The sequence below is a fragment of the Tachyglossus aculeatus genome, chromosome 20, assembly GCF_015852505.1.
Source record: "Tachyglossus aculeatus isolate mTacAcu1 chromosome 20, mTacAcu1.pri, whole genome shotgun sequence".
NCBI classification, from domain to species: domain Eukaryota; kingdom Metazoa; phylum Chordata; class Mammalia; order Monotremata; family Tachyglossidae; genus Tachyglossus; species Tachyglossus aculeatus.
In genome coordinates this window covers 20,366,202-20,376,519 of record NC_052085.1, presented here as the reverse complement: position 1 = coordinate 20,376,519, position 10,318 = coordinate 20,366,202, and the positions used below count along the sequence as shown (strand labels likewise).

Below are 10,318 nucleotides of genomic sequence, written 5' to 3'. Positions count from 1 at the left end.
TCTCTTTAGCGTCTTGGAACGGCAGCCACAACACCTTCATTACTGTGGAAGTTTTGACGGACCTAGCGGAGCCAGTTTTGGGGAAAACATTAAAATTCAAAAGCAAAAACAGATTCCCATTTTTAGATTTTATCATTTAGAGGGATGTGGTTCTCTAGAAGAAAATAGTAGTAAATCTTCCCCTAACTCTCAATAATGGGGTAGCATTATATAGTCTCAACACTTATTAAAAAGGCCTTGTTGAATTAGTGCAATTTCAAAAATCCCACTTTCCCACCCCCACACGCATGCAGGAAAAATATGTACACATTTAGGAAAGAACAACAAAAACATCAATGTTTCTATGGCTTGGCAGTCACCATTCAGGATTGTGTAGAAACCTTCAACACCTAATATCCCCACCCCGGATTTAAACACTTATTTTAAACATTTTAAACATGTTCCTGTATCTAGTGGATCACAAGGCCTTTCTGATTGCTCCACCGGCTGGTTTTCCCCCCCTTTAATTACAAGTTTAACCTTTACTGGGGTGAGCAGGGTACAGACTGCGAAAAATTAGAGAAGCAGTGTGGCCTAGTGGAAAGAGCACAGGCCTGGGAAGCAGAAGACCTGGGTTCTAACCTTGACGCGGCCACTTGTCTGCTGTGTGACCTCAGATAAGTTACTTAACTTTGCTGTGCTCAGGCTTCCACGTCTGTAAAAAGGGAATTAAATCCTACTCTCACCTACTTAGCCGGTGAGCCCCATGTGAGACGGATTCTGTCCAACCTGCTTATCTTGTATCTATCCCAGTGCTTAGAACAGTGCTTGGCACAAAGCCAGCCCTTAACAAGTACCATTAAAAAATAAAAAATAACTTTCCCCCAGGACACTGTAACCTATTAGCAAACCACCACCAGTTAAGAGGTTTATCTGTATTACGGCTGGATTTTTTTAAATGGTTACTGGCTCTCTTAAATGGTTTTTTCTTCAGAATTTCTGACTTTATCAGCAAAATCGTCCCCCCGAACCCCACAGAATGATGATCAAAACTTCTCTAGATAAGTAGATCCAGAAGTCGGCAGGAACAGCAGGCAATTCCAAACGTAGGCCGTTAAGAATATTTGGTTGACTGCAACTCAATTTCGGTACCATTCACACTATATTTACAAGACGCAATTGTCATAGCTGTACATTTTGCAAATAATGGCTTTACACTTCTGCAAGTGCTTTTTTCCAAAATAAAAATAGACTAAATCAATTCTATTTACAAACTAGCAAGCTGCTTTGGAAACAGCTTAGTGGGGCTATAAAGTGAAACTTCAGTGCACTGAAAGTGCATTTCACACTTCAGGATTCTGTTCATTTCCTTTTCCCTAGCACAACGGTCTCTGGTTTTAAATAGTTACAGTTCTCGGGACTGAGTTCGGCGTTCTTATTCGTCGTAATGCAAAGATAGCAAAAACTTGTCCACATCCATTCCGGCTGGAAAGGAATTTGGTAGCTTCTTTTTCTGTCAAGAAACAACAACAGCAAAGAAGCCACGTTAATTAAACGTCCTTAATAGGTCCCCACGCATTTGGTTTACCTTGCGGTTTCCCCAGTGCTTAGCCCAATGTGAAGCGCATAGTAAACGCTTAGTAAATACCACCTAGCAGCGCCAACAAGTCGAAACCACAATAGGAGTCTGCTGGGAGATGACAGTAATCTGCTAATCAGCCCAGCCTATGTCTGTCAGTGGAGGGATGAAGACTTCTCTGAAGCGGAAGGTGGTGACACTAAGAGGAAGACTCCAAAATTATTATTATCATTAATAATAATAATTCTGGTACTTGTTAAGCGCTATGTGTTAAGCAGCGTTCTAAACATTGTGGTATATACAGCTTAATTACGGTGGACACAGTTTCTGTCCCCCGTGGGGCTCACGCTCTTAATCCCCATTTTACAGATGAGGTAACAGACCCAGAGAATCAATCAATCGTATTTATTGAGCGCTTACCGTGTGCAGAGCACTGGACTAAGCGCTTGGGAAGTACAAGTTGGCAACGTATAGAGACAGTCCCTACCCAACAGCAGGCTCAGTGTCAGGCCCAAGGTCACACAACAGACATGTGGTGGAGCCGGGATTAGAACCCAGGTCCCCTTCTGACTCCCAAACCCGTGCCCTAACTCCTGAATCACGCCGCTTCTCCAGTGAGAAGCGAGAATTTTTCCGAGTCCACGAATAAATACAAAAACACCAAAAGCGTGCAAAGCCTGTCAGTCCCATTCCACTCTTTTCAGCCACCCGTGCCCCCACAGATTAGGTTTGCTGTCAAAAGAATCTCTGAACTCGTTTTTAGCATCAGTCTGCCTTCTTTCTAGAACCTTCTATTAAAGTATCTGTGCCTTTACACCAACCATTTATTGGTGAACACAGAGTATTTAATGCACAAGAATTTTAACGCTCATTTGGTGGTAAATAATTGCATTCTAATTTAGATGGAGCAGCGTTCTGCAACATCACTCAAGCCTTCGTTTGGGAAAATCTAAAGACTTCCTTCTTCAAATCCCACATAAGCTCCAAGACACTGATGGGTTAGAACCCATATCACTGCACAACTCAGGATCCATATTCTAAATTTTGCCCAACGGTGACTCCCTCGGTGACTTTCTGCATCAATTCCTCCATTTACACACAACGCCACGGGATTACGGGAGAACATCCGAAAAGGCCAGAACGCAGCCCGACGCCTTGTTCTCCGCAAGGGTGGAAATCCGTAGCGACGGCCGCGAGAAGCAGCAACGGGCGTCGAGAAAGTAGGAAGGCAGAGAGGTGAGGATCAAAGGAAGGGAAGGTGCAACCGGGTGGCGGGAACAGGGGCACGGAAGGAGGGAGGAAGGGGGAGGACTCGGAAGGCCACAGGGAGAGAAACTGGAGGGCAGAGGAGGATTCTAGGGGATGGGTGTTGGAGGAGAGGGGTAAGAGAGGCAGTTTTGGAGGAACTGGGTTGGAGGCGGTGGTGGTGACAGAAACAGACCAGAGGGGTTGAAAAGGGTGTGGAAGAGGCGGAGATTGGGAGAGGAAATGAGATGAGCGCTTAGTACGGTGCTCTGCACACAGTAAGCGCTCAATAAATACGACTGATGATGAGATGAGGCCCTCGGGGAGTTGTGGTGCGAAAAAGGAACAGACCTAGAAGGGGGAGATAACGAAGAAGTCTGGGAAAGAGAGAATTCACAGGGATGAGAAAAATACAACCCAAGTGAAGAAAAGGGAGATCCCAGACGGGGTGTAAAGAAGGCCTGCTGGTGGTGGGCGGGGAGGAGAGAACGGTGGAATAAAGGAAGGGGCAAGGTGGGGAGAGACAAACTGGGCAGGGGATGTGTCTACCAACTCTTTTATACTGTACTCTCCCCCAGGCGTGTGGCACAGGTGCTCTGCACACAGTGAAGTGCTCGATAAATACGACTGATTTTATCTCGGCCGCTCGGCGACCCCCCCACTCCGCCCCCAAGTGACATCAGGGTCCGAAACGGGGGCGGTTTTGAGGAGCGGAAGCGGGTGACGTATTTTGGGGGTGGGGGTTTGGACTTCCATGACGAAGGCCGGCCAGCAGAGCCCCTCTGCAGACTTAGTTTGAGCCCCAGCCCTCCAGGGGCAGGGGGGAAGGAGGAGGGCACAGCTTGGGGTGCCCCCGGCCCTGCCCCTCTAGCCAATCCCCACCTGGCTGATGAGCGAACCCATCAGGGCCCTCTGCTGCACTGCCACTTTGCGCTGAATTACCGGACGGCTTGAGCCTACGACACAGAATCTCCTAACTCATCTGCAAACCGCCCTTCTTGTCCTCGGGAGGTGAACGTGAATAATAATAATAATAATAATGATGGCATTTATTAAGCGCTTACTATGTGCAAAGCACTGTTTGAAGCGCTGGGGAGGTTCCAAGGTGATCAGGTTGTCCCACGGGGGGCTCACGGTCTTAATCCCCATTTTACAGACGAGGTCACTGAGGCCCAGAGAAGTTAAGTGACTTGCCCAAAGTCACCCAGCTGACAACTGGTGGAGCCGGGATTTGAACCCATGACCTCTGGCTCCAAAGCGACCGATACCAAACGTGGGCCCCGGAGGACCACCACTCTGAAAGAGGAAGGGCACGGTCGCGAGACTGTAAGCTGGTGGCGGGCAGGGAACGCGTCCGTTACGCTGACGTGTGGTTGTCTCCCAAGCGCTCAGCAGGGCGACCCGCACAGAGTGACCGCTCAAATTACCTCGCCCGACCGACACTGAAGGATCCGGGCACCTTACCTTCATTTTCTTCTTCTTCACCGGCGTCGTGGAGCTCTGAAGATTTTTCCCGGGAGGACGGGAATTCCTCTCCCGCTCCTCCAGGTCTTCCAGTTTCCTTTTTTTAGCCGTCCCCCGGGAAGAGCGAAACTGCTGGGTGTTGTCCTTGAGAGGGGTGGTGCCGCCAGTCCTCGCGATGGCAGCCCGGGAGAGGATCATCAGGGTGTGGGCGGCCATGTTGACGCTGTTCTCGCTGCCCGTTTCGCTGGCCGGGCTGCAGGCGGGCAGGTCCGGGGTGGCGGGCGGGATCATGACCTTGGGCGTGCCGCCGCCGCTCTCTTCGCCGGGACCGCGCCGGCCGCTCGGAGTCCTGCCGCCGTCCGCGGCCTCGTCGGCGGGCTTTTCCCCCGGGGTCCGGGGCCCGGGGAGCTCCCCGTTCTCCCCCGGCCGGCCGCCCACCGGGCTGGGCCACTGCCCGTCCCGCGGCGCCTCCCCAGCGGGTTTGGACGGAGGGTGGGCCGAGCCGGCGTTCTTCCCGCCGGCGGGCGGCCCGGGCTTCTTGGCCGGCTCCGGCCCCCCGGCCGCGGCTTTCTCCCCCCGCGGGCCGCCCGTCTGCTGCCCGTTGGACAGCTTGGGGGCCTCCTGGTTCTTCGGTCTCTCCACGTCCCGCCGCAGTTCGTTCTCCTTATTGGCCGTCGTCTTGTGGAAGGAGTCGGGCGGGAGTCCCGCGAGCGAAGCCTTCTTCTCCGGCTGGGCTTCTTTCCCGGCCGCGCCCCTCGCGCCGGCCGAGTCGGCTTTAGGCGCCGCTTTGGGCGCCAGAGGCTTCTCTCTCTCCTTCCTGCCGGCGTTCCCGGGAGGGGCTCTGCCGGGAGCCGCGGCCGGCGGATCCGGGGGGCCGGGGGGCCCTTCGCTCCTCTCCCTGCTCTGGGACGGCGCTCGGCCCCGAGGGCCCGGCGGGCTCCCCCCCGGGGCGGTCCCGGCGCCGTCGAAGCAAAGGACGCGTCGGTGACTTTGGTTCTGTTTGGCGGCCGGAGCCGGGCCGTCGGGCGGGGGCGGGACCGTGCCGTCCTCCGCTTTCCTTCCGGGTTCGGCGCCCCAGCTCTTGTCGGAAATCCCGCTTCTGCAGAGAGCGAGGGAAAAATATTTCAACCGAGCCAAATCACTTCGTGCTCCAAAACGTACGGCACGCCCATTCTGCTCACCTTTGGGCACGGAAACCGGGCGGCCGGCTCGAAGAATCTCCCAGAACGGATGTTAGCTTCCCAGGAACTGGAATGAAAGTAAAAGAAATGGAAACGCTTGGAAGTTGATGACCCCCGTGCCCCGGAGCGGATAGAGCCAGAAGCTCAGAAGGTCACGGGTTCTAATCCCGGCTCTGCCACTTGTCTGCTGTGTGACTTTGTGAAGTCACTTCTCTTCTCTGGGCCTCAGTTCCCTCATCTGTAAAATGGGGATTGAGACTGTGAACACCACGAGGTACAGAGACTGTGTTCGACCCAATTTGCTTGTATACATCCCAGGGCTTAGTACAGTGCCTGGCACTGTACTACTAGGGATCAGTCAATCAATCAATCGTATTTATTGAGCGCTTACTGTGTGCAGAGCACTGTACTAAGCGTTTGGGAAGTACAAATTGGCAACATATAGAGACAGTCCCTACCCAACAGTGGGCTCACAGTCTAAAAGGGGGAGACAGAGAACAAAACCAAACATACTAACAAAATAAAATAAATAGAATAGATATGTAGATATATAGATATCGGGAGGAGAGAGAGAAGGAAGTTGCATGGAAGGAGAATGGAAGACGGCACCAAGGGACTGTGAGCTCCTTGTGGGCAGGGATCAGTTTTACATTGTACTTTCCCAAGTGCATTGTAGGGTGCTCTACACACAGTAAGCATTCAACAGATATCATTCAGTGACTGATTGATTAAAAGGGTTAGGAACAACATGAAGGTGGACAGAGAGAGAGAGAGAGAGAGACAAACACACACACCCTGAGATATCACGAAAGAAAAGACTGTAGGTGCAGCTTAGGGAAAGAAAATACGTTTATACAATCATTAACGGGATTCCAGGAAAATGGAGTCAGATGTCCATGGAAAAAAAATCACGTACCGGTATTGGGCTTGTGCCTTCCTCCTTGGTTCTTCTGAGATTTCGGAGGGAGAGGGAGTTTAGGTACACTTCTGTTGCACAGAGGAGCAGCTATGGGCATATGCAAGACCTGCGGAGGGAGGAGGGGAAAGGCATCTAATTCCACCCACTCCGAAGAGTTCCTCCGCCTCATTTTACAGCCCCGCCGAACCCCCAGGACGCTTTACCTGTCGGGGAGGGGCCGGAAAGGTATTTCCGCTCTGTCCCACTACGGATACGGGGATCATGCCCACCATTCCCTGAAGAACAGGTTGGACTGGAGACGCAATTATGATAGCGGACCCTAAAACGGAAATTTCCACAAGAAATACAGAACCTTTAGTGAGAACAAATGCGGTCTTAATCATGCCTTCCATGTTACTTCTGCTGACCGCTGCTTCCACTTCAGCTCTTGCAACCTACCTTCCACTTGGAAGCAAACTGAGGATGGCCAAAGTTCAATGGATCTGAACGACATAAAGAGGCATGCTGGAGGACGGGTATTGTGTCTACCAACTCTAGTAAGTTGGACTCTCCCAAGAACTCAGTACAATGCTCTGCATCATCTTTAATGGTACTTCCTGAGCCCTTACTGTGTGCAGAGCACTGTAGTAAGCGCTTGAGAAGCAGCGTGATTTAATGGCAAGAGCCCAGGCTTGGGAGTCAGAGGTCATGGGTTCTAATCCCGGCTCTGCCACTTAGCAGCTGTTTGCCTTTGGAAGTCACTGAACTTTTAGACTGTGAGCCCACTCTTTTAGACCGTGAGCCCACTCTTTCAGACTGTGAGCCCACTGTTGGGTAGGGACTGTCTCTATATGTTGCCAATTTGTACTTCCCAAGCGCTTAGTACGGTGCTCTGCACATAGTAAGCGCTCAATAAATATGACTGATGATGATGATGAACTTCTCTGGGCCTCGGTTATCTCATCTGTAAAATGGGGATTCAGATCGTGAGCCCCACGTGGGATAACCTGATTGCCTTCTCTCCTCTTGCTTGCCTTCTGACCACTATTAGTACAGTGCTCTGCACATAGTAAGCGCTCAATAAATACGACTGATGATGATGATGAACTTCTCTGGGCCTCGGTTATCTCATCTGTAAAACGGGGATTAAGATCGTGAGCCCCACGTGGGATAACCTGATTGCCTTCTCTCCTCTTGCTTGCCTTCTGACCACCATCGAGTGGCCCCGACTCAGGATATAAACAGGGAAGAATGGAGATTTAAAAAAAAAAAAAATCAACTCATCTGAGTTGCCTTATTAGCAATCAGTTAATTGTATTTATTGAGCGCTTACTGTGCGCAGAGCACGGTAGTAAACGCCGGGGAGAGTACAAAAGAACAATATAAAAGACACATTCCCTGCCCACAATGAGCTTACACTATAGACGGAGAGAATAATGGTAATAATGGTATTTGTTAAGCACTTACTATGTGCCAAGCACTGTTCTAAGTGTTGGGGTGGATACAAGGTCATCGGGTTGTCCCATGTGGGGCTCACAGTCTTAATCCCCATTTTCCAGATAAGGGAACTGAGGCATAGAGAAGATGAGTGGCTTGCCCAAATTCGGGCAGTAGACAAGTGGCGGAGCCGGGATTAGAACCCACGACCTCTGACTCCCAAGGCCGGGCTCTTTCACTAAACCACGCTGAAGGTGACACTGCTGGCTCGGAGGAGGTGCGGAGTGTTACCTGTGCTTTTTAAAAAAATCGAGATACCCTGCCTCACGTTAGAAGCGGCGTGGCTCTGTGGAAAGAGCCCGGGCTTGGGAGTCAGAGGTCATGGGTTCTAATCCCAGCTCCGCCGCTTGTCAGCTGTGTGACCCTGGGCAAGGCACTTCACTTCTCTGGGCCTGTTACCTCACCTGAAAAATGGGGATGAAGGCTGTGAGCCTCACGTGGGACAACCTGATTACCTTGTATCTGCCCCAGTGCTTAGAACAGTGTTTGGCACATAGTAAGCGCTTAACAAATACCACCATTATTATTATTTTTTAATCAAAGTTTCAGTCCCGCCATTGAAAAGAACAGACACACTGCAGACCAAGAGCTGCTCCGGAAGGCAAGCGGACGCGCAAACGGGCGGTTACCTTGCGAAAAGTTGGGGGAGACGGCCTGGTTCATGGCATACACGCCGCCCGATCTCGGGGGGGTCTGTAACGGCTGCGGAGGGGGCGGCTGGGAGGCCAGCGGAGCCGAGCCGCCGGGCAAGACGACCACATTGGACTGAGCTGCGGCGGTTCCCAGGGCGGACGGATCGGTCACGCAGGTGGCTATCAGGATGTTACTTGAGCGGGCAAAAGCGGCGCCGGTGGGCGGCATCAGCTGGATGAACCCCCCGTCTTTGGACGCGCCGGGGGGCACGGCGGCCGCCAACAGGCCGCCCTCTTCGTCCTGCGCGTTGCCTCCCGTCGAGTCCTGGGGTTTGAGCCCCACCAGGCTCCGCTCGACTGAGGCCGGGTTCTCGCCCTCGGCCACGACGGCGGCGCCTGGGGCCCCTCCGGGAGCCGGGCCCTCGGCTGCCTCGGGATGCGGGACTGCTGGCGACTTGGACGGAGAGGACAGGATTATGGTGGGCAGGTTTTCTCCGCTGATGCTGGAAACCGCGTTGTTCAGTTCCGTGTCCGCCGAAACGAACGGGTCATCGCTGATGATGATCTTGAGAGATACTATGCTCGATGGGTCCACCACCTCAGACCCATCGCGGCAAGAAACCCCACCACCGCTCTGCGAGTCAGGATTGGGCTCTCCCGTTGATTCCGAAGGTTTCTCGGCAGCGGGCATTCCTTCGATCTCTCGACACCCGCCGCCGCTTTCCCCCGGAGAGAGGAAACCGGCCCCCGCCTCTTGAACCGAAGCTAGAGCTTCCTGTGACTCCATGATGGCTTTTTCCGAGCTTGGCGATCCAGGCGACAGAGTCGCGTTCTCGACGGCCCGGGGGAGGCCAGAAGACGCCCCGGAAGACGGCTGCTCCTCAGAGGTAGCTGACTCTCTCAGCTCCAGCTCTATCTTCCGTTGGCCCGGAATGGCTAAAAGAGTACTTTCAACAGAAACGGGTAAGGCCTCGCCCCGCTCCGAAGAGCCGTTCGGGCAACCCGCCCGCTGGGCCGGAGCCGCGGACAAGACACTGAGAGTTTCCATTTGATCCCGTTCGATTTCATTTACCGTCGGTGACTTGGAACCGGGGAAAGTAGTCTCCAGTCTCGCCGCGTCACCCGGGCTCCCATTTCTGGATGGTTTTTCAGTCAATAAACCATTCTGCGATAAGCGGAGAGCCCTTAACCGAACGTCTGTTGCGTTCCCGTCGTTTGCGATCCCTCCGCCGGGTAAAACCAAAGGCACGGAAGGAGGCCCCGACGCATCGGACTGTAGTCCCGGAACGTCTGGAGCGCCGGGAGGCGACGAGGCCTTTTCACTTTCGACGGCCATCTGGTTTCCGAACAATTCCACACAAGGCTCGTTATACTCGGGACCGGAGTCTGGTCTCTGCGTGGAGTCATTCAGAGGAGGCACGGGATCAAAGGTGATCGACAGGCCGCATCTCTGGTCTAGAGCTGAAAGGCAGGAGGAGGCGGCTTTGAAGGCCTCTTCTTTTTGGATGCTCGAGTCCAGAGGGACAGGCTGCCCCTGGGTTCCCGGCCGAAGACGGTCATCACTGCTGCCGTTTTTCAAGGCACACGACGCTTCTCCAGGTTGATACTCTGGGCAGAATCGGGGCTCTCCAGAATGGTTACCTGTAAAAACAACACCTTTGCTTAAGGACGGCAACAGGTTAAAGAGATGTACTTTCATTCATTCATTCATTCAATCGTATTTATTGAGCGCTTACTGTGTGCACAGCACTGTACTAAGCTCTTGGGAAGTACATGTTGGCAACATATAGAGACGGTCCCTACCCATCAGCGGGCTCACAGTCTAGAAGGGGGAGACAGACAA

At 52.8% G+C, this 10,318-nt stretch overlaps 1 protein-coding gene across 1 annotated transcript in view; it reads right to left on the bottom strand.

The window, feature by feature from the left end:
• Positions 1 to 1,173: 1,173 nt before the first annotated feature.
• LOC119941493 (protein NPAT) overlaps positions 1,174 to 10,318 on the bottom strand; it is a 39,874-nt gene continuing 30,729 nt past the window's right edge. Inside the window, exons 13-18 of the mRNA XM_038761958.1 lie at positions 8,473 to 10,116; positions 6,571 to 6,686; positions 6,365 to 6,473; positions 5,449 to 5,515; positions 4,268 to 5,366; positions 1,174 to 1,492 (exon numbers count right to left, since the gene is read on the bottom strand). Coding sequence (XP_038617886.1) covers positions 1,415 to 1,492; positions 4,268 to 5,366; positions 5,449 to 5,515; positions 6,365 to 6,473; positions 6,571 to 6,686; positions 8,473 to 10,116 — 3,113 coding nt within the window. The 3' untranslated portion in view covers positions 1,174 to 1,414. The remainder of the gene's footprint in view (positions 1,493 to 4,267; positions 5,367 to 5,448; positions 5,516 to 6,364; positions 6,474 to 6,570; positions 6,687 to 8,472; positions 10,117 to 10,318) is intronic.